This window comes from Dunckerocampus dactyliophorus, chromosome 2, assembly GCF_027744805.1.
Source record: "Dunckerocampus dactyliophorus isolate RoL2022-P2 chromosome 2, RoL_Ddac_1.1, whole genome shotgun sequence".
NCBI lineage: Eukaryota > Metazoa > Chordata > Actinopteri > Syngnathiformes > Syngnathidae > Dunckerocampus > Dunckerocampus dactyliophorus.
Window position 1 is genome coordinate 36,263,893 of NC_072820.1, and position 25,309 is coordinate 36,289,201.

A 25,309-nucleotide genomic window follows, 5' to 3' on the forward strand; every position below is an offset into this window, starting at 1 on the left:
CTGCCAGTCAGATAGTCTGTGATCCATACATCCATGTGTGATCCTACTCCTATCTGTGTCAATTTGTCCTTGAGGAGCTGAGGTTGAATGGTTTTAAAGGTGCTGGAGAAGTCCAACAATGTAATCCTCACAGCACCACTGCCTTTGTCCAGGTGAGCGAGATATCAGTGGAGCAAGAAGATGATGGGGTCCTCAACTCCCACTTTATCCCGGTATGCAAACTGCAGAGGGTCGAGTGTGTGGTGGGTCTTTGGCCTCAGGTGATAGAGCAGCAGCCATTCCATGGTCTTCATCACATGCAATGTCAGGGCTACAAGCCTGAAGTCATTCAGTTCAGCAAGATGTAGTCTCTTTGGAACTGGAATGATGCAGGAAGTCTTCCACAGCTGTGGAACTCTCCCCAAACCCAAGGGGGTCTGCCAGCTCCCACGCGTAGGCTTTCAGTAGTCGACGTGACACTCCATCCGGACCTGCTGCTTTGCTGGGGCGCAGCCTCCTTAGCTTTGTACTTACTTGAGCTGCTATTATTGTGGATTGTGTGAGGGGGGTAGGATGAGGAGTGGTGTCCCCTTCCGTGCTGGTGACTTGTGTGGGGGCTGCTGTGTGTGGGATGGGCTGGTCAAACTTGTTAAAAAACTGGTTTAACTGGTTTGCCCTTCTCTCATCCCCCTCAATGTGGACACCTATCTTTGAGCTGCAGCCCGTGATGGTCTTCATTCCCTGTCACACATGTCGTTGTTCTGTATCCTCTATTCCATTTTCCTTCTGTACTGCTCCTTTCCTGCGTTAGCTGGACTCTTAGTTCCTTCTGTACCTGTTTAAGTGCTTGTGTGCTTGTGTGTCACTGTCTTTGAAGCTCTTCTTCTTCAGGTTCAGAAGGTCTTTGATGTCACTTGTTATCCAGGGCTTGTCAACACAGCTAAAGTATATCCCCTGGGGATTTAAGTGATTTTTCCTTGCCATTAAGCCCCAAAGAAATGCTGCATCATACTGAATAGCTGACCAATGACTCCATCAAACCGAGGCGGGACCTAAACAGAAATACAAGTCACAATGGAATGGAAGAATGTATGCAACTGAGGAAATTAAATCAAATTTAGCGCCATTTGTTTATGTAAATTAGTACTAATCTGATTTCTGCTAAGCTATGTAGCGTGGTGGAGCATGGTTGAAGGTAGAATATTTAATACAGATACAGATATTTCAAGTTCTGTCAACATTACTAGAGCAACCTGCCTGGTCCAGAGAGCCCCGCATTCCAGCCGGGCTCAAACCAGGATTTGCAGTTTGAGAGACAAGAGTGCTAGGCATCATGATAATAGCACCGAGTTGTGAACGCGATGTCCAGCGCGAATCTTAAGGTGAGAGTTACAAACATACTCTATAACAGGGGTCACCAACGTTTCTCCTTGTGAGAGCTACTTTTACAAAATGAAAATGGCCAAGAGCTACTCATTTTCGTAACATTTATTTTCAGAGCTTATTTTAAACCCAAACAAAGCGAATATGCTTGTTTTACCAGAACATTAACAAAATGCTGGTGTCCACAACTCATTTTGTATTTCAGAATGCATTTCTTTCTACTGTTCCGTCATTATTAACTGAAAACCTGAATGAAAAGCAGGCTTGCAGGCACCTCATGTGGTCGTGGGGGGCTACCTGGTGCCCGCGGGCACCACGTTGGTGACCCCTGCTTTATAATATGTAAATGCATGAATCGCAATGACTTTTTGACTGCTTAGTAATTTTATGAATGGCGACTGAGAAGATGACAAATCACAGGAGGCGGGACTTAAACAGAAACACGAGTCACAACAGAGTGGAGGGACACATGCCAACTAAAGTAATGAAATCTCAGCTACATTTTGTAGATCCAAAAAAACAAAAAGTCAACCTATTCCGTTTTTTCTGAAGATGCCAGCGATAACAATATACATATTTTCTTTAAACATGTCAACCTACTCTTGCAGCTTGCAGCAGTTTTGGCTTAGACCACATCTAAGGAAAGACAATGTATGCCACCCTTTAATGGGGATCATGAATGCTGAGTGTGAAAATCATATTTCTCATTGGAAGAATTTGAAATGTCAGCCAGCTAGACCACAATGGTGACACCCTAGCAAGAATTAAAGATCTTAAATGATTACTCAAAACTTGTGGCTAATGTTGATATGTAGCAATTGTAAGTCATTGGGCTTTAATTTTTTAAAAAAGTGTCACTTCCAGATGGGGGGGGGATGCTTTGTCAATGTCCCCACTCTGTTTAAGCACCCACTAGAATCTCCTGGCAGGCCCAGCGGCATGCATGGAAAAGGCCATATTTAGTCATTCCAAGCACAGACACGGACTGTTGCAGTTGGCCACCTTAATCTGTCTCCCCTCAGCGTCTCACTCCATCTATTTTGGATTTTTCCTTGCTTCTCTCTCTTACTTTAAACATCTTTCCTTCCGGTTTTATCTAATCTTGAACAATTTGCCCTCTTCCGTCTGTGTTGTCATTCCATCTCTGCAATCTTCCAGCCACCTTTCTTCCACTCTCAGAGCCTTTGCCTTCTTCTCTTTTCTTGGGTCAACTCACAGCAGCTGGAAGCTGGGCCTGGATGCTAATGAGTCACTAATTCCATCAGTTGTCCTTCAGTGTCCTGCTCACATTTTTTTAACAGTAGCCAGCTTTTTGATGGAGTGCCTTGGCTGATGAACTCCTCCCACTTTGGCTCTCTCGCACTCGCACACATGCCATTGATCAATGTCTTGATCCTTCTTGGCAAGGGTCACTCCTACTCTAATCTTTTATGGGCAGCCTCCATCCCTGAAATTGATTTTTTTTTTCAATAAATTGATAGCAACAGCAGGGGATTTTCTTCTTTGAATAATGTTTGTATGGCTTTCATTTCTTTGGGAAGACTGTGTTCAAAATCCAAAACTATCACTAAAAATCCAAATAATAAAATAAAAAGTGCACGTGTAGCTTCATGTAAAATGCCTTTTTTGCACCTTGTATGATTTGTACTCAAAATGCTTTGGAAGACACGTTGGCGTACATGTAATACAGATATCCTCAAAATGTTATAATCAGTCGACAAATGGTCAGTGACTTATGGACAATTAGTTGATCATTCCCAAAGATGTTTTGGATGAAGGCGGCCATGATTTTCAACCAATCTTGCTCAAATTTTACAGCCACGTACTTGTCAGTCCCCTAAAGGTGTGTGCCAGATTTTTTGGTCATTTGGATAAACGTCCTAAACTTACAGTGGGGTTTAAAGCAAATTGAGCTGTGTGAGAAATTTCAAGTCAGTGTGACATATTGGGTCAAACCTTTGGGGTTTAATAACAGTGTCACCATGTGGTGTATTGGTCAGAAAGATGATAGCACCGGCATCACAGTAGGGATGCAAGTTTTGACACATTTTCACGCTTTTGTGTTTCCTATGGAAACATGTAACATAGTAAATATGGAATTTTATCTTAAACACACAATAAGCAGCAGTTATGGCTACTTTTCTTTTAACAGCCACTTGAAATAGCTGGAATGCAGCTGAGTGCTCCTATTTGCTAGTCCACAATTTTGAAGGGTTGAAAGTGTCCCAGCTTTGGACACTTTGCACATAAGAAGAAGTAAACTTTTGTCTCTATGACCGTCCTTAAATCCATCTGTCTGCCTTCCGCGCTTGACTGAGTGGATACAGAGGCCACCTTTTGTTCTTCCGAGATGAAGAGGGATGCTGTTGTGCAGGGAGGGGTAGTGAGAGCAGGAGGAGGTGGCTGTGATTCATTGTAATTTAATAAATAACACAAAGAGGGATGTGGTTCCCTTCTCAAACCCCTTCAGCTGTCACTTCTCCAATGGGGGCACTTCCAGATTTGAAACCCAGGGAAGGAAAAAGGGGATTAGCGAAGGAAAAGCCGCAGGCCATATTCATCTCCTTCTCCCTGTTTTCCCCTGTCTTTCACCTCCCTCTTACTCTTACCCCAATAGCTTTCTCACCCTACACCCCTTCATGCTTTCTTAGGGACCAAGAGGCCCCTTGTCTAGTTGTGGATATAGAAAGGATGTCACCCAGGTACCAATCAAGGAGGCTCAAAAAGTTATCACTTGTGACGTATTTCATTCTTCACTGGATGAACATAATTCTGCTTTCTCCTAATGTCGTCTTGTAATTGTGTCCTCATAGCTAAAAACTGGTGCTTGCTATTTAGCAAACATGTCTGTTTCGCTCCTTAAACAGAGAAGGTCACATATGTGGTCCACTGCTTCACAACATTACCGCGGATTATGGGCTGCCATGCACCCTAAGTACAACCACAAGGCATTAACACCCATGGAAGTCCTTCAATTTAATGTATCTGGTTGGTTAATTAAATACTAGAGGGGAGATTAAAATGTGACAAGATTACTTGTTTTGAGAAAAGCTGTATCGCAAAAACAGGGCAGCCAGAAGCCAATCGGACTGTGAACTATGGCATTGCTATTTTGAATTATACTACAGCAATATGGAAGTGGCAGTGTGCAAGGCATTATTGGAAGCACACATTAAGTGCTTTATGCACACTTCAAACACTGCAATCTAACCTACCTCACTGTTCCCAGCGTCAGTGAGTGACGTGTGGCTGGAGTTAAACAGCTGCTTGCTACTTGTTGATGTTCAAGCAGAAGCTGTAGTGATTCTACATTTGATCAACTTTACTTAAACGTTTGTCAGATCAACCCACATAGATGTTCAAACTCCTGTACCTTTAATCATTGAGCGGTTCTATTGACGCACATTGCACTCGGCTGAGCGCCAACTTTCAAGCACCCACAATCACCTCATGCACACCTCATACATAGAAGAGATCCGTGTTGACAATTTCGCCACATGGTCGATATATTTAGCCAGTAAGGGTGCGCATTTAAGTGTTGTTTGCATCATTCACCCGTCGCTTCGCAGCACCTCGCCTTTCTGGTGAAACACGCATGGGTGTCCAAGTGTGGTGCTAGGGCCAATGTTGAAATAAAATAAACAAAAAATTAAAAAAAATAATAAAGCAAAAAGGCATAATTTAACTAGAAAAAGCTAGAATGATGATACTAGTAACTAATAAAACCCACAAAGATTTGTCTTTAAATGTATATGCAGGGTTTCCCCTAGGATTTTTTTGAAGCTGTGGTGGTGGGCTGTATGGAAGGCGGACTGCCACCACTGTGTCGTGCCTCTGCTGCGTTTCTGTGGCAGCAAATAAAAAAAAAAAAAAGACATTTACTGTCTGACCATATCAACATTAGGATAGTTTTCACAGGCTTTAACAAGAAATGCATTAATTAAAATAAATAAATACCTTCCTCTCTGTCTTTTCTTCCTCTCTTTATTTGTCAGGTGCAAACAGGGCAGACAGGTGATTCCGTTGCATGTTTTTCAAGATAAAGTGTAGTGAAACGTTTTTTTTAAGATTTGATTTGATACAATATATTTTTCAAACTAATTGTGGTCAATGTGTAAATATTAGACTATACATGCATTTACAGGATATAGCACAGGGGTGCTCACACTTTGTCAGCCTGCGGGCTACTTTTAATATGACCATGTCCCAAAGATCTACCTCCTACTATAAACATAGAGAATATATATATTTAGTCTATTTATAAATATTAGTATTCATGTACATTGTACATGTACAGTATATCAGGGGTGCACAGACATTTTCAGCATGCAAGTTACAAATGAAAATGATCTACCTCTTACTATATAACATATAACAACAAATTCTAACTGGTAAACTATGAAACTACTACAATAAATACTAATGATTCGTATTTTACATTCACAGTGTCCTAGTTTACAGGTCATCAAAATAGCTGATGACCTGTTCTCAAAACACGCATTTCTATAGTGGAGTTCATAACGCGAAGCGCAGCCATGAAACAACTTCTTTTGTACATAACTAGCCGCCACATGTGAACAGATAATTTTTGTGATAGCTATAGGTGTCTTACCACTGAGTTAGTTTACCCGTAATCGGAATAACAAAGATGAAAGCAGCAATATCCGTGGCTGCGGACATATTTTCTCCACTTGCTTTGCCGCAGACACACAAGAGTGAATCAGGAGGGAGCACAATGTCAGCTGACGTTAACAAACATGTCAAAGCAATTTTATTGAAATTAATGTTCAAATCTTGTCTTGTCTCATTCTTGTGGGACTCAATCTCGTGCATGGTATCGTCTCCTGAGTTGGGTGTCTCGGGACACCCTTATTAAACACTGATTCGGGCAGTTTGCAGGATTTGATCAAATCTACGTAATTTATGTTCATTTTCAGTTGGTCTGGATTGCAATCGGTCCTCCACAGTCACTTTTCACAAATCTTCAAATTAGTCCACAAAATGAAAGTAAAGACATGCCATTTCATTAATGTGATCACTCCTCAGCAGAAACACTCATTTTGATGTGTATACTGTATTTCAGGCTGAAGTAGTTGTAAATGATTAAATCTGGAAAATAAAACATTGTAATTATTAGGGATGCACAAAAAAACATTTTCAAGCCGATACCAATACCAATAACTTCCTGTTTCTCAAAACTTCTTCTGTTATTTTGAAAAACTGTAGTTTGTACACACCTGGAAGTAAGAACGATTCAAACAAAGTTGGATTTGACAGACTGTATCTGTAGATTTGTCCTTCCCAACTATCATGGCATCACTACTATTAACAAAACATTTTTAAAAATAGCAGCGAATCAGGAGTACAAACCGTGGCTCCAAGGGGTTTACTAGCCAACAAAAGCAGGTATCTTCAACGACGGTAAAGTGCTGGTCATCCAGTGCGATCATTTCCATGATGAAATCACAGATCGCTTTAGCCCTCGGGTCGTCTCTGGCAAATATTTTTCCACTTTTCAAACGCAGTGGTGATAGGAACAAACCCCAGGCCTGGGCGTCATAGTGATTCTGGCGTTTGAAGCTCATTGTTTTTTTTTTCCTTGTTGTGGATTGTTTGCAGAATATTTGGTGTCACTAGCACACGAAATGTCTTGCTCTGAAACGGAAATCCCACTTGATCAACGCCATGTTTGTGAGTTTGCACACGTCACAGGCAGGAGAAAAGGAGCACTTGATTTGCTCACCCACCCACTCACTTACAGCACAGTATTGGTACGCTCGCCTCATTGGAGCGTTTTTTTTATTATCGGTTATCAAGGCTATTTTTTATGTTCTCAGATTTATCCTCTAAAAATTGGATTTTTACAGTTTTTGGGAAGCGGATGTTTTTTGTAATTAGGGTAAACTATATGGACTGATACTCAGACAGACATGTTAAGGATTGTTGAGCCTTAGTGAAGGTGCTCTTCTTGTTATTTCCTTACAAGGTAAAGATATGAGTTTGACACTGACCTCTGTGTTTGTATCTGTCTCTTGCAGGAAGGGCCTGATGTGATGGGTCACCGAGCTCAGACACCTCCTCTGAGCTGTAATTAAGCACATCGAGGGGAGATTTTAGTGAGGTGTTGGACACGTCTGCGCACACTCTCCCTCTCACTTTTAGTCGCACAGCTTCTCTGGTAGACACTCATAGATCTACACATTCATACCTAGGCAGGGCCTCGGAGCAGAATGAGGGAACCCTGGAGTTACCTACTGTGCTTGGGTCTCCTGGCATACTCAGCCTCTTCACACAGCGCCAACAATCCCTTCGCGGGGCAGCAGACTCCTGTGGACCCTTGCTATGACGACGCAGGTGCAGCCCGCCGCTGCATCCCAGAGTTCATCAACGCCGCATTTGGCAAAGAGGTGGCAGTGTCCAGCATGTGTGGCCGCCCACCTTCCCGCTCCTGTAGCGTGGTAGAGCGTGGCGACGACAGGCCGTCCGTGCGCACGTGCCAGATCTGTGACGCCGCCGACCCCCGCCGCTCCCATCCAGCTTCCTACCTCACAGACCTCAACTCGGCTCACAACCTGACTTGCTGGCAATCGGAGAACCTGAACACGTCGCCACACAACGTGACTCTGACTCTTTCGCTTGGTAAAAAGTTTGAGATCACCTATGTGAGCTTGCAGTTCTGCTCACCAAGACCTGAGTCGCTGGCTATCTACAAGAGCATGGACTATGGCAAGACCTGGATGCCCTACCAGTTCTACTCATCACAGTGTCGACGTGTGTACAATCGACCCAACAAAGCAACCATTACAAAACAGAATGAACAGGAGGCTCTGTGTACTGACGGCCACACTGACCTCTACCCCCTCTCTGGAGGACTCATTGCTTTCAGCACCTTGGATGGAAGACCGTCTGGCAAGGAATTTGACAACAGCCCGGTCCTTCAGGACTGGGTGACCGTCACTGACATCCGCGTGGTCTTCAGCCGGCCCCAGCCGTCGAGGGAGTTGGCGACCGGAAGCAACAGCGGAGGAGGAAGGGATGATGACCTCATGGGCGTGACCACAACGCTGCAGACATATTTCTACGCAGTGGGCGACTTCCAGGTGGGCGGAAGGTGCAAGTGCAACGGCCACGCGTCACGCTGCCTGAAAGACAAAGAGGGCAAGCTGGTGTGCGACTGCAAGCACAACACAGAAGGACCTGAATGCGACCGCTGTAAGCCCTTCCATTATGACCGGCCATGGCAGAGGGCCAGCGCCCGCGAGGCCAACGAGTGTCTGCGTAAGTTGTCTCCTTACTTTCAACTTTCAACTACCAACTCAAAACAACTAGTCAGCAATAGTCGCCTCCAAAAGAACTCAAGCTACTTTAAAACAAATCACCTTCAGGGGTGGTCTCGGCTTGATTTGTAGATTGGTTCACTTAAAATGTGCAATGTAAATAAAAAGTGATTGAAGAGCCCCTTCCACATCAGACTAGAAAAATGGGTCTGCCTTTAAATCAAATGAAAGCTGGTTCACATTTTAGCCTCAAGAGCACAAAAAGGCGAAACATGTTAAATGTACCTGTGTTTACTGGTACACGCTGCAATAACATTTTTGGAAAGCAAAATCTCTTGTATAAATACTCCATCATTTGGTTTCTGGACTAATTAAAGTCACAAGCGGTTAACTTCCCATTTTCAGGGTAGGTGAAAAATGAAAAAAATAGACTGGTACAAACTGGTATAACGGCCTGCAATTGCTGTAAATTCTGAATCACAGCGTGGCCTCCCGTAACACTGAGAGTCCATCACTTGTCTGCATTTCCCATCAAGTCGGTGGATTAAGTGCGCCTCTTCAGGGAAATGCTCATGTTTTCTGGAAATATCTAAACAGTGGATGACAACTGCTCAGCTCATTGGCACACAACTACAGCTATGTCATCGAAGACTGCAACTTACTGTAGCACTTTACCTCCAGACTTGGCCTGGAACCTTGCCATGTCAAATTATTATTCTTATTCATGTCGCACTTGCTGTTAATGTAAGTGTATATCCCTTATGTGGCTACATATAAGCATATAAGCGTTTTGTATGGCATGGTGGAAGTTTCATATGAGACTTGTACACCCGTTTTTAATATAAACAGACATCCAGTGAAATTTAATTCAGGTCAATTTTGCCTGTCATAAAAATGTGGAAGCACAGCAAAGTAACAGCAAATTAGCAAACGTTGTCCCCATTTTCACCTTGCTCGGGTAATGAAGTAGAATTACAGCCAAGAAGGAGTTTCACAACAGTGTATATTTTTCTAACATGTTGTAATTGCCCAGTGAGCTGGCTTGAGATCATATTTAGCAATGCCACATCTGTTTAAGGGCGACTGGGAGTGACAGAGCAAAGCCATTCTAGCCAAAATAAATCCAACCCGTATTTATGCCAGTACTACCTTACCCCCGGACGCCCCGTCTCTTACTCAACACACGTGCGTCTATCCCCCTTCTGCAACAATATCCTGTCAATCCCTCAGCGCTTTCTGCAGCGTGCTTCTGCATACGCCCTCTTTTAAATGTCCCGTAGTGCTTTCAAAAATGCTACAGCCGCTTCCTGCAGGTCTCTTCTCTACGGGATGTACATGTCACCTCTATTAAGGATTTCGTGACCCGAACAGACCTGTTTGCGTGGTCCAACTCAGATGACCTAATCCCAGTGTTGATATAGGCCCATTAAAGCTCACTGCACATTACGTGCTATACCTGATCATACGTGCTGATATGGAAGAAAGTCAGTCTCAGGTGTCTCTTTTGTGTTTTTTCTTCTTAGAAACTGTCCTCAAAGTTGCAAGAGACTCTTTAAAAACCCCTAGTGTGGAGTATGTCATCCCCAAAGCGCCCCCAGCTCCCATGTTGATTTATTTGCGTGTTGTTTTTCCTGCTGAACAAATGGCTGCAGTATTATGCCTGGCGTGGCAGCAACATGTTTAGACAGGACAAGTGTGTTAAAGGAAAACTGCACTTTTTAAAAATGTTGCCCATCATCCACAATCCTTATGTGAAACATGAACACACATCTTTCTCTTTTCTGTGCGTTCTGTTTTAACACACACTGTGTGTGGTGAAGCTCATCGCTAGCCAGCTACTAGCTAGCCGGAGTGGCATGGCAAGGTGTCAATACGCCAGTAACGTAGATTGATTGACGTAATAATGTTAATAATAATAATAATAATAACAATGTTGCTGCAGCTTGGTTAATATGCATTTCGCATTATATGTAAATTGAGCGTTGTTGGCGCTTTTTGGAGTTTTTTTCAGAGGGCTTTATAGGCGAAATAAGTGTTTCCCATTACATGCATTCTTAGCTGGGTCTTTTTAGCTGTTTTTATGTCTTTAGAACGCACAGAAAAGAGAGACGTGTGTTCATGTCTCACATAAGGATTGTGGATGATGGGCAAAATTTTAAAAAAAAGTGCAGGTTTCCTTTAAAAGGTGGCAAGTTACAGAGTGGGGAAGTCCCTTAGGTGTCACCGGAGTCCAATCTGGGCCCTCAGGGTGTTTTTAGTAGACGGCGAAGGTCTAAAGGGGGCAGGGTCTGGGGTCATGATCCTTTTGTAGGGGGGTGACATGGTTAAGCAGACGCTGAGAAGACGATGTAGGATGTCAGGGAATGTGAGCGGAGAAGATGTGGTGAATTTGAATGTTCTGAACGCCTTTTTCCATGCTATTGTCACAGAATAACGCTATCCAGAGGTGTTGTGCCACTCAATTTCCCATTGACATCATGTTGAACAGCAGCGGTTCCCAGTGGCGGAGCCAAAAAGATTTCATTGGTGTGGCCAAGATGAGACCATTACTCACATAGGGGTGGCAATTAATTGATATCTGAATTGACCACATGGCCAGTGGGGTGGACGGAGAGTGACCACTGGACATCCTGCAGCTCCGCCACTGCTTTTGGTGCGTCTATTAGAGCAATGGATAGCTGAGCAGTGTGCCGACGACATGTTTTCTATGCATAGTTTCTGGATTCTGCTTCCCATCATGGTGGCCAAACCCGCGCAGTGCATAATACGGAAGTGGATGTCGATCGGCACTCCTGTTTCAACTCCTTGGTTTACGTGCACACTCGAGCTTCCATTATTAACACATTTATGTGCTGAATCACGTCAACATAGTGAGACAACCTGACCGGAACCAAGTACAACCGAAGTAATCATGGAAAACATACCTACCGCCTCCAGTTCATGGAAGACGCGGTTTTATTGACAGCCCCTCCACGCGGAAAGTTGTGTGCTGCAGTGAATTGCATCCAAGCGGTTAGGCTGAACTAATGTTCTGCACCACAGAGCCGCGTTTGTCAAACCCGCAGGGGTGGCCACTAGCGTGGCCAGAGCGTTACAAGGGTGGCCACCCTGTAGCTCCACCACTGGTGGTTCCCAAACTTTTTACAGTGACGTACCCCTTCAGATATTTGACCTGAAGCCATGTACCCTCTACTCCTGCACACTTAAAACATACACCTTTTTATCTTAATTAACTTGAAGTATTCAACGTAATTAATTGGTTAATTATTTTTATAGTAATTCCGGGCCAAAAATGTATATTTTGCATGGTGACATTTTGATAAAGTTTCACATGAGCACTGATAACTAGATAAGTAATCATCCTACATATATTTTACTCCAGTCTGACGTTGGCATCCTTCTGTTTTAATGGCTTGAATTTGTTCATCACTTTTTTTGTCCACTCATGATGCTTATGGTTTAAGTCTGCATATTCATTTAATACCAAATTGAAGGGTAAAGTTTAACAATCATGATAAAGCAGTATCCCAAGTACAAAAATACATACAACCAACGATAACGCCTCATTTTAGGGGGAATCCCCACTCACAGTGACAGGATTTCACCATTGGGCCGTGTGGGGATCGGAACGCCAACATAAATGAAATTAAACACTCTTAAAGCACAAAACAATCATCAAACTTACTTATCTGGTCATATGATGCACACAGAGCAATGAACAACATTCGCCTTTCGGCTCTGTTCTCCTAGCGCCGTGAGGCGTTCAGGCGCACTCATAATTGTGAGTGTTAAAGGCTAATTGTTTTTAATTTTTATTTCACGTACACCCTATTACAATTGTTGTAGCCCTGGGCTTACGCGTACCCCCTTTGGGAACCTAGGTTGTACAGAATGAACAGCGCCTGTGCTGGTTGGAGAAAAGTAGTGCACCCCGACTTCAAACACTACTGAATGTCACTATTTGGAATCACTGTACAGTTGTTAATTTAAAGTCATGATGTTTGCAGATGATTCACTAATTTTGACGTATGAAGGTCATTAAAATGGATTCTTGGCTCATATCCGAGCATCTAGTTGTCATTGCTCCATAATGAGAAGATTATGGTACCTTCCAACACATCTGCTGTCTCCATCCTAAAGACACAGGCTTCCAAATCTCTGTCCTAGAGGTCGGAGAGGGTAGTCTGTTCGTATTGCTTGAGACATGATGGAAATAGCTGTGATTTATCTGCAGAGTGCAGCAGAGCAGAATGAGGAAACATGCATTAGTTCTGTTTGGTTGCTGCATGTGATTGAGTATTGTTGTTTTTGCTGGCACGGTCCATAGCGGAATGTAAATACTGTTTGTTGACTTTAAAATTAAGTCTGCTAAAAGAGACTGTATAAGATGAGAGGCCGCTTGTGGAGTCATGTGACATGAGTCCGCAATGATTTATGCTCGTCTTAGCCTGGGCGGCAAATTATTCTCCAGTCCTTCCTCTCACTCATTTGGACCATCTCAGGGATGCTGCAAAGCCCGAGCCAGACACCATCCATCGCTAATGGAGCAGCTCAGCCAGTTCCCGCTGTGTTACACTGCTATGCATTCATAACACTAACTCCACAGGTCATTTCAAGGCTGCTGGCATTCATTTGGGTTTACTTTTCAAAATTGCAGGTGAGCTGAGGTTGGCATCATGTCCTAGTGCAGGGGTGTGGCGGTGAATATTTTATTATAGCGCATTTAAATCACTGGCTTGGCGACCGATGACGGATACACTAGTCTGTTTTTGCACTTTCTTTTTAAACCCAGTCCGTTAACACGCATTGCATATTTGTCCATGTCATCACCTGAAGGAATTTCCCTCAATTTGTAATACCTCTAAAAAAGTTATTACCTGTTTTGGAATAAATGCGCTTAGATCATGTCCGTCAAATATGGATTCATTAATTGAAAAGGACGCATTATACTGAAGTAGAAGAATCAGAGGGGAATCAGGGTTCAGTCTTTTTGGAAACTATTAGCAGGAATTAAGGGGACATTGACAGATGGGTTACTTAGGGAGAGCAGTGTGATCCAGTGGAGATGTTTATGTGTGCATCGAGCGAGGAAGAGACCAGCCAACAGGAACACATCTCTGAATAAGCTCTCAGATGTGTGTGCAGCCATTTCTCTCTCCCCTCTGACAAGGGGCAGATGGTTATTTGATGCTGATTAGAATTTCAAAATAGGCTTTCGAATACCCCACCACCACCACCACCCCCCGACCACCACCCAGCCCCCACCCCACCCCCACCTCACTGCGCCATCTACCAGTGGAGGTCAAGCCGAGGTCAGGCTGTGTTCCACTTGTGGAGCTAATTCATCGTCACGGAGGAATGACTCAATTCCACAAATCGTACCGCCGCAAAATTGAAAAAGTGAGTACCAGACAGTGTTGGATTCTCTTCAGAAGGAACATACAATCTTCACACTTGGAAGTCTTGTCGCCCGAGGGCAACATGCTATGAATGACAATGAGATACCAAATTTAGAAAGAAAAGCACTGCCTCGTATGTGTCATTATCCTACTTTCGCTAATCGCACTTTGCCGCTTGAGGCTAACGGGAGCTCGTCACATCAATTACTTAGAGGCCCAAACTCTAAAGAGCAGTTGAATGAAAAGAAACCACTTGTGCTCTTGAATAATTACACAGCTGCGGAATTTTGTTGTAAAATCAGTATGGAATTATACCGCTCGGGAGGCTTCAGAGATGTTTGCTTTCTTTTTTTTCCCCTTTTTGCTTCGACGGGACTGCAAGTTTGGCTATGTTTACATGACTACAACCTAGTAAAAACACATATAGACGACAGCATTGTTAAAACAATCTCCATTCACGCAGAGCTGCAAAATTGACAAACGCTGTCATACGCATGCCAGGCCAGTAGTTGCCAATGTCACTTTGGAAAGGACACCAGGTCATTTATTAACAAGTGTATTACACAACGCAGCAGCTACAGAACCAATGTTGTAATAGCGGTAAGGAGCAAACTGCTGATGAGGTAAACAACAATAGGGCAATGAGTTTCACACCAACAGCTGAGTAGTGCATGCTGAGGTAGATAATCTTCAAATGAGAACTTAAAATACAGTCAAATACAGTAAGCACTCGTAATCCCTCTCACGGTTAATTGGTTCCAGACCGCGCTAAGTGAATTTCCGCGAAGTACGATCCCTTATTTATAAATCAAATATATTCAGAGTAAGAGCATAGAAGCCTCATTTACGACCTTCTACATACGTATTGCCGAATATTATCAGAGCCCTAGACATAAAATAACACCCCTATAATCACCACTACACTCATATTACCCAATATAGTAAATACAGTATAATCATAGAAAATAAGCCATCTAAGACATAAATAAGACTCGTGCTTGTGTGTGTTCCAATCGTGTCGTCTCGTGTCGATAGGAAATGACTTTCAGAGTTGAGTTTTAGCTGGTGTAAGTACAGCCACAACAGTAGCCTGTGTTATTATGACAATGATGATGCGTACTATTATTATTATTGTTATTATGTTATTATTGTGTTTGTTATGAAATCATTCAAACCGGCAATAAAAGCCTGTCAATCAAGTGACAACTAGTGGCACCTAGTGGCAGTTCATCAATGTCATCAACTGTACAGTATTTGTATTTTAGTTCATTTAGAACCTAGGTTCCCAAAGTGGGGTACGCGTACCTCCAGCGCCAATTGTAATAGGGGGTACGTGAATAAAAATGAAAAACAATTAGTGCCTAACACACACAATTACAAGTGCGCCTGAACGCCTCACATCGCAAGGAGAACGGAGCAGAAAGTAGACAGAGCATGAAGGTGGGAAATGCTCTGTGTGCATCATATGAACAAACAAGTAAGTTTGATGATTATTTTGTGTATTAAGAGTGTTTAATCTTGAAGATGTCATTTATGTTGCTGTTCCAAACCCCACACGGTGCAGCAGTGAAATCTTGTCACTGTGAGTGGGGATTCCCTCTAAAATGAGGCTTTATCGTTGGTTGTATGTATTTTTGTACTTCAGATACTGCTTTATCATGATTGTTAAACTTTACCCTTCAATTTGGTATTAAATGAATATGCAGACTTAAACCATATCCATCATGAGTGGACAAAAAAAGTGATGAACAAATTCAATCCATTCAAACGGAAGCATGTCAACATCATATTGGAATAAACATTATGTAGGATGATTACTTATCTATTTATCAGTCATCATGTGAAACTTTATCAAAATGAGACCATGCAAAATACACATTTTTGACACGGAATAAGTATAAAATTAATTTAACCAATTAATTATGTTGAGTATTTCAATTTAATTAAGATAAAAAGATATGCTTTTTAAGTGTGCAGTAGTAGGACGAACATGGCTTTATGCTTAAATATGCATTGTTTTTTTTACAAAAAATAGGCAGTTTTCAACGGCGAAACAGCAATCATTTAGTTTTTTTGTTTTTTTTAACGTGATAGAGTGAGGGAGCAATGTTTGAACCGTGATGTAGCAAGGGATGACAGTACTGCCATCTTGTGGAGTTTATAAAAACTACACCAGGAAGTCACCTACAGCCACAGATGCATTTTTTTCACTCAGGGCTGATTAGAGACCCCAATGGTTATTTGCTTTTGTATACTGTTGGACACATCAGCTAATTGAAGACAGGCATTTACACATTGTGCAACAGTGCTACTTTTTATGTCTGATAGATTTGTCGTTACCATTCACACTAAGTAATTATATATAACGGGGAAAATAATCTTAATGGTGTTGATATTTTGTGCCCATGCTGCTCTGTTGAAGTCACACGCCCACAGATGGTAGCAATCAGCCCGGCTTTCCCACTAGTACGTTTTTCTATCTATCAAGTGCCCCCCTCAGCTGAAATCAGAGCCTCGCTTTTGTCATTGTAATCTTGCAGTTTTTCTTCTTCTCAGTGTTGTTGCAAGCCTGCGGGCTCCGGAACGTTGTGGTTTTAACCCACCACGCTGGTGTTGTTGGTGGCTGTTAAGAGAAAACTTGAGCACAGGACTGTTGTATGAACTCTTCGAACCTTATTCTTGGTGAAATGACATAGTTTGTAGAAGATGAATCACTGAACTGTTTTAAATATGGATGTTTTTCTGTTACTGTATGTGACAGCTGTACAAATGTGGGACAATGAAGGGTGTGCTTCACTCCATTCATGTCCTCAGAGTAGTTCCAGCGGGAGAAGATAACCCATTTCTGCTTTTCAATATACGGGCTGAAAGGTCCAATTTGTGAGCATGGCATGCATGCCTCATATCTCTGTCTTGCATCAAGTTAAGCCCCTTGTCTAATGTTGTTAAACTGCTTGTCTCTGCCTGGAGTTATAGAAATAGAACATGGAAGGTGGACGAGAGTATGGGCATGAAAGAGGGCAGGATAAGGAGGAGGAAATGTTACTGTTCATTGTGTTTGAGCCTATGATTTGGGGGAGGGAACTAGGGGTAGAACGAGTTTAACAGGTCTTCCAATATGAGGCTTGTGTCCATTCTAAAAAGGACAGAGTATATAGGCTTAAAATATTACCTTATTGACCCGAATATACTGTAAGTCGGTATTTTTTTCCCTCTGAAAAAGATGGGTCATCTTATACTGTATGATGCTAATTTTAACATTACGGTGATCAATTGAAGCAGAGTCATTAAAGCCTCAGTCACAGCCCACCCTGCGTGTTTTTAGTCCGTACGCAACTGTCGAGCAGCTAAGAAATATGAATTGAAATATCATCCAAAAAAGAGATTTGTGTGTCATCAGTCGCATGACCCCCATAGATAATTCCATTCATATACTGTATTTTGTACAGTACGGGTGTTTGACCACATGTCTTGTGCCTTGGCTCCGGCAAGGAGCTAATTAACCGGGCGTTCCCCCTGGTGCCCTGAGCAGGTGACTGGAGCAGCCAGGAGCAAACACACACACACACGCACACACACACACAACCGCAGTAACCGGAATAAGCTAGTTTTGGCTATGCAGAGAGTAATACAGGGGATGTCTGGATCACAGCCTGGGCCCAGCGAGGAATGATGGGGTCAGAGAGTGGTGGTGGGAGGCTGGGTGTGGGGGTGGGTGTACAAGCATCTAAAATCAATTGGCTGGGCTTACCGGTTTGGCTTTGGTGGAGGTGAAGGGTACATTTATCCATAACATATGGACAGGGAAGAATGGTTCACAAACACACTTGCGTTTATGTGTTGAGTCTTCAACAGGCACAATTTGTCATGTAGCACCCCTGACAGAAGGCTCAGTGAGCTGGCTCGGAGCACCTGTTTGGAGAGCTAAAATAGACCACATTGCTTGTTCTTGAGTCAATATGTTACCTGGCATGTCCTCTCTATTCAAAACACCTCTCTAGATCGTGAACTCAGAAAACATGTGCAGAGGAAGACGTTGGCTTGAAGTTCATCAAAGCAGTAATTCCCTCATAACTCCCAATTTGTTGCTTTTTATCTTGTGGATATACACTTATTTTTTTCTCACATACTAAACATGATTTGTCTGCCATTTGTTTTCCAAGCCTGCAGCTTGTTTGTTGTGCGATTTCCTAGACAACACCAGAACTATTTTTACACCCTTTAGCACTGGCTCCAAACATTTTTTCACAGTATTTGGAAAATATTTGTGTGAATGAAACAATGCCTTCAGTAAAGCTTAATTATGGTGTGGGGCTTGTCCAAGTGTCAGGTTGGGGGCATCCATGTGTATTTTTCCACCCTAGCACTTCAAGGTGGTGCTCCAGCTCCAAAGCATAAGCCAATTGGAGCTATAAAGAAAGTAATAAAACAAAAAAATATATAGGAATCAATGATAATAATATGTAATTGTAATTGTATTCTATATACAAAAAAATATATATATATGTATAGATCCTTCTACATAGAGAGGTGGCGCTATATCTCAAAAGTCAACACAATGAAAAATGCTATTCAGTGAAGCTTAATCTTGGTGTGGGGGTTGTCCAAGTGTCAGGTTGAACGTGTCCATGTGTATTCTTGTGCACAAGCACTTCAAAACAAGCCCATAAACATTCCACGGTTGCTTTGACAACTACAGCTCAGAGGTGAATGTGCATGTACATCACACACAGTAAACGTTTTTGCATTATTTCATTCTGCAAAAATCCAGTTCTCGCTTTGCTTTGTCGTTAAATGTCTGGCAATCTTTTTTTCTTAAGCTGTCACACCCATCCCCGCCACATATGTTAAAACACTCAAAAGATTCAATTCCGCCGCTTTCTTAACATTCTCCACACTTGAACATGCCTCGTCTTTCTTTGTTGGCCGATCTTGTTGCACGGCAGTAAATCAACAAGATGCCATAAGACGGCCGTCAGTTGTTCAGCTGCACACACAAACTGCAATACATCACTTTCATGTTCCGGGACAAGGTGTTAACGGTCCCAAATGCTCGCAGCTGTGAGCGTGTTTGCATTTGAGATGCTTGATCACAAAAACAGTACCCTACCTGCACCAAAATATATAAAATTTGCAACTAAATGCTTTCGAATGGCAGTTAAACCAGGAAAAAAAGCAAAGGTCAGTACCAATGATTAAGCATGACTCAGTCTGATTATTAATTCATATTCGAACCAGTATTTGATTAGCGTCTGAATTCCAAACAAATTGGGCAGCATCGTGAACAGATGGAATTGGGAAACAGTCTGGGAATGTGCCTTCCCCCCTTTTTCCAGGATCTGAGACCCAGGGAAAAAGGGGGCCTCATTTGCTCGGGCCTGGTGACAGGCTTCCTTTTTCTATGTGTGGATATTGGGGAAGGCTCCCGTGATTGCACATCTAAACTAATAATATGTACCTCAAAATAACTGATTCAAAGTCACTGTGGTGGTACATTGGCTTGTAATCGCTGGAATGTCTTGTCTGTCATTGCTATGGCAACCCTGGATTACCTGTGGACCAGCCATGGCACTACTCATCAAAGTGACCAGACAGCGATCACATAATGCAGAACCTGTTCTTACTCACCGTGCCAAGACTGAATCAGAATCAGAATCATTGGCTTGGCATGAAGCTACGACAGTGTGTTTAAAAGTAATATATCACACAAATTATACACGCAGACAGTCATGTACCCTATTCATTAATTCTACTTTAACTAGCAGGGAACCTCAATCAAATTCTCTTACGTAAAGACTTCCAGGCTTTTTAAGAGCATCTAATCTCAAATTCAAGCCTCGCAGTGTGAAGAGTCAGGTTGACCATTTATCGTTATAGTAGCCTCAGTGAACCAGTTGGATATCAAGTTTTAACTGGAGCACAGCGCCTCACGTCTCACGTCCCATATATCCCGGCTCACCTCATCTACTGTAGATGCTCAAGCTTCTTCCTTTAATAGGACTTGGGAGCCTTTAGTCTTCTGTGAAACGTGGGATTAACGTGTCTCTTTGCAGTGATTAATAAACGACGGGCCGAAGGAAGTCGGATTCATAAATTATGAAATGAAGAAATGAGCTCTGTGAATATCACTTAGATGGATGAGCTCTCGAGGGTTCAGCCAAGCTCATACTAGCTTTCTTTTATATTATATCTGATAAATACTGAAGGAAATGTTCATTGTGTCACATATGTCCATGTGCTCATGTTAACGTCTTGTCCCGCTCCAGCGTGTAACTGCAACCTGCACGCACGCCGCTGTCGCTTCAACATGGAGCTGTACAAGCTGTCAGGGAGGAAGAGCGGGGGCGTGTGTATGAACTGTCGCCACAACACCGCGGGACGCCACTGCCACTATTGCAAGGAGGGCTTCTACCGCGACATGGCCCGACCCATTACTCACCGCAGGGCTTGCAAGGGTAAGTCCTGTACTGTTACATCTTGTATTAACAACATTAACAATATGCTACAGAAAGTGTCCCTAATAAATGAAAGGATGAAGGGTTCTCTTTGATATTTAACCAACACATGCAGATATGCTGAGGAGTTACTGTATATACATATATATGTACATAAAAAAATGATTAGACCACCATTGTTTCTTCAGGTTCTTGTTCATTTTAATGCCTGATACAACTAAAGGCACCTTTGTTTGGACAAATATAGCAATAACAACAAAAATAGCTCATAAGAGTTACATTTTTTGGCAGTACAATGCTATAGCTGTTCATGTAAGAACTTAAGTGATTTTGGTTATCAAGAAAAGCATGGAAGTTGCTAGATATCAGCCCTTAAATTAAACTCTTCTGAGCTATATTTGTTATCATCATTATATTTGTCCTAACAAATGTACCTTTGACAGTAACAGACAGTAACAGTCTGGAGATCGGGAAGATCTTGGTTCGATTCTCCCCTGGGCATCTCTGTGTGGAGTTTGCATGTTCTCCCCGTGTGTGCGTGGGTTTTCTCCGGGTACTCCGGTTTCCTCCCACAGCCAAGGTTAGGTTAATTGGAGGCTCTAAATTGTCCATAGGTATGAATGTGAGTGTGAATGGTTGTTTGTCTGGCGACCAATCCGGGGTGTACCCCGCCTGTCACCAGAAGTCAGGTGGGGTAGGCTCCAGCATGCCCCCGCGACCCTAATGAGGACAAGCGGTGGATGGATGGATTTCAACTCACTGCTATTAAAATGACATTATTTTTTCTCATAATACTACAAGTTTCTTCTCGTAAAATTACAACTGTTTGCATTTTTGTTTCATCGTGCTGTGTTTTTTTTTATTTTCAACTACAGCATTTCAACTTTCTTCTTGTAAATTTTTTTTCTTGTAATTATGACATTGTTTCATAATATTTTAGCATTGTAACTTTTGCATTGTAACTTTTCCGCAGCCTAATTTTCCAAAAACTGAAAAATGTATTTTGTTTTTATAATATTATAACTTCAATATTTCAGCTTTATGATACTAAAACAACATTAGTTTTCCTCTGTCTTGCATCAAGTTAAGCCCCTTGTAGTAAATAGAACATGGAAGGTGGACAGGAGTATGGACATGAAAGCGAGTTTTATAGATCTTCTAATGTGAGGCTTGTGTCCACTCTAAAAAGGACAGAATGTATAGGCGTAAAATATTACCTTATTGACCCAAATATAAGACGGTATTTTTTTCCCTCTGAAAAAGATGGGTCATCTTATACTGTATGATGCTAGTTTTAACATTATGGTGATCAACTGAAGCAGAGTCATTAAACAACTGTTGAGCAGCTAAGAAATATGAATTGGAATTTGTCTCTCATTTTGTCCTAAAAAAATCTTCTTCCAAAAATGCATCTTGAAAAAGAGGGGTTGTCTTAAATTCCCGTCAATATAGTAATAATAATGTACTACTATATTTTTTACATTAGTTTTCCTCATAATATTACAACGTTATCCTTGTAAAATTATTACTTTTTCTCATTAGATTACAACTTTATATTTTGACTTTATTCTTGTAAAATTACTGCAGATTTTTTCCATTTTTTTCTGTTTTTTTTTGTTGTTTTCTTGTTAAATTATATTTTTACAATGTGCTGGCCGCACTTTGGATACAAATAATAATGTAATGGTGTGTATGTAAGTGTCCAGCGATGTAACCCTTATGAAGCGAGGTGGGTGTTTTACCCCAATTGTGTGCAACTTTGGGAGAATGGTACCCTCCTTTTTCATTTCCTGCAATATCTGTCTTTAACTCTCACACACACTCAATCATCATGACATTGTCACTTGTGCTTTATCAGAGTAGAGCAATCAAGAGGTAAACAATTCATTACTTTCATTACATGTGCCAGATGTGACGGATATTAAAGCTGACTGAATGGTTCGCTCCATGACTGATGATAGCAATACCTCAACCTTTCCTCCCCCAGCTCCAATTTGTGTGTAAAGCCTTTGTCTTTTCCTCTTGGCCCAACCATATTTATATTCCTCTTATTGCCACATGTCTGTGTAAGATAGAGGTGAAAGGTGGCGGTATGCTTGAACGGGGGTGAGTGTCACATCTGAAGTGGAGTTACGACAATAAAATACAGGTGTTTCCAAAAGGAAAGACTTTGTCTGCTTCTAATCAGACGCGCTCTGTAAATGAGCGTCTAAAAGCGATTTGAGGGGGAGAACTGACCCACCAGACAATATCATTTTGGCCTCAAACACTGTACCCGAATATCAACCCACAGTGGACCCTGCAGGACTGATGCATTTTCAAAATAAATTAAACCATTACCATAAGCGGCATTAGACAATACATGGGATTTAAGCTTTGGATGCTGTGATCGATCGGCCACCGATCAGTATCGGACGATTTTCGTGAAACAGCATGTAATCGGCATATGCCGATATATGCCTTTCGATGTCGATCACAAAAGCCGATCACCTCTGGCTTGTACTATAGCAGCCTGCGCTGATCCCTATCCACCTCCCACTTTCCTTCACACTGCGCAGGCGTGCCAAACCCAAAACAAACATGTCTGCCGTGTCGAAGTTACCTGCCGTTTATGAGAGTGATTTAAATTTGCTCCTTGTAAAACATGTCAGTATCAAGGCTAATTTTTGGAGGCCGTCACAACTTACAAACTCACAGTTAGGAATTTGACACATCCGTCTCTGGGGCAGTTTAAATAGGACCTACATTTTGAAAACTGGTATCAACTGTTATCGTAACACCGAAAGACACATCTTTACATTCATGTGTGCATACATCCCATTGATTTATGAATGCTGGAACAAAGGACTGCTGTTGTGCATGTGACACTCAAAATAATGCCTCTTAAGTCATTTTTGCTTTGACCATGTCAAACTCCCATTTTAATTAGGTCTCTCGTTCTCTCCAAGGTTTAGAAACATGGATTTGCATCATTACATCTCTTCAAGTCCAGCTGCCTTCCGACCTCGATTGGAAATCCATTCAACCAGTCATTCTCACATAGCACTTAGAAGCTACAGTCTTGACTTTCTTCATTCCAGATGTCCCGTGAAAGCATTCATGCATTGGATTGTTGCGATAAAGTCGTAAAAATGAGAAGAGAGCTCCTCTTGACTTGGCCAATAACAGCGGACAAATATCCACTATTTGCGCACGAGAGGCTCTAATCAGATAAACAAACGGCAGTTAAAAGGTGCCCAACTCCCAGTGCAGTGCCTGTCACAGCTGCAGTCGCACAGGCTTGAAAAGTCATCAACATCTGAGGACGTTTTACTACTTCTTAACTGGCTCGAGCCCCCTCGCTCATAAAACTTCAGGAAAAAAACTGTTTGAGGAGAAAGGGAAGGGGCAGAGATTGACACGGCCTACACCACCCCTTCCTACCCAGTCACCCCCTTACAGCCCTCCTCAGATTTGTCTGGTTGTTTACCGAACACGCTGGACAAAGGCTGTAAACTCTGATGTCTTAACAGCCTGCCATTGTTTTGTTTACAAGGTCTGGTCTCAATCACGTTCCTGTTCCTGCTCCTAGCTGGCTTGACTTGATGATGTTCACTCACCAGCCAGGAAGCAATGACGTCCGTCCATTTGCCACGCTCACGTCCTGGTGGGCTGACAGACCCCAAACACAAAACACCACATGAAATAAAAGGGTGTCTGCTGAGTTAGCACAGGAGAAATTATTCCATTCCACATTAGTAGCTGTTCCGTCAGGAGATTTGGAGATTTTCATATTCATCGCAATGGTTAGTGGTCCAATCAGATGTGTTCCATTACCACTAATGAGGGCAGAACTTCAGGAATGTCAGACATTTTTCTGCACCTGGTTATGGTGCCTCTATGAAGCTCTGCCAGAGAGCGGAGATTCTTCTCGACTTGACTCCTGACATCAAGATCAGCTCTGCATCATACGGAGATCAACCACCGCATGTCATATACAGACGTATTTTAACGTGTCAGCTGCAAAGCCTGACTGTTCCAGCTGAGCCGAAGTGCCCTACATGATGAGGATTTTGCACGGACTGTGATCTACCTCCACTTCAAATGGACCGTGACCGCTTTGACACCTGCGGACGGGCCCAATCTTTCCCGGAAAACGGCGGACGTGTTTCTGAGGGATCAGAGTTAATCCCTCCTCGCCCCACTGCCAGATCTTTCTTGGGTCAGTTTCAGCCTTTTAAAGCCTCCAGCCAACAGGTTGGGCCTCGTACGCTGCTCTGCTCTAGTGGCAGAAAAATGTCCGGTGCAAATAAACACATTCACACTTCCGTCAAGTCATGGAAAGAAAAGCGTGGCATGTTCACAGCTGCTCTGGCAAGCCTCAGAACAAAGTGGTGGGTTCCAGGCTTTTTCCGTAAAGAGCCATTTTGTCTTTTCTTGATAATCTTAGACTTTTCCATCTGTCCTCTCCTGATTTTACATGTTTATTTAAATAGTCAATGATATATTTGACAGATGGGGTGTCCTCATTTATTTACAACTGAATGTATTTCTGTGTAACGTACCTCTTCTACTCCTGAACCACTGCACACGATAGGCTGTAAATTTGGCAAAACATGTGCTTGACTTGAAATTTCTCATCCAGCTCAAATCACTTTATAAAAAACACCCTCTGTGCCTTCAGAGTATTTAGCCAATGCCCCACAAAATTTGGTGCATGTCTTTAGGGGACTGATAAGCATGTGTCTGTAAAAAAAACATGGCTGCCATCAAGCAAAACGTCTTTGCAGGGGCACAGGTGGGCCTTAGCAACTAATTGACCATGCAGCATTGGCCA

General features: G+C 42.4%; 1 protein-coding gene across 1 annotated transcript in view; it reads left to right on the forward strand.

Annotated features, from left to right (window-relative positions):
• ntn2 (netrin 2) overlaps positions 1–25,309 on the forward strand; it is a 49,857-nt gene that overhangs the window by 7,112 nt on the left and 17,436 nt on the right. The window contains exons 2-3 of the mRNA XM_054769424.1: positions 7,401–8,640; positions 20,305–20,493. Coding sequence (XP_054625399.1) covers positions 7,593–8,640; positions 20,305–20,493 — 1,237 coding nt within the window. The 5' untranslated portion in view covers positions 7,401–7,592. The remainder of the gene's footprint in view (positions 1–7,400; positions 8,641–20,304; positions 20,494–25,309) is intronic.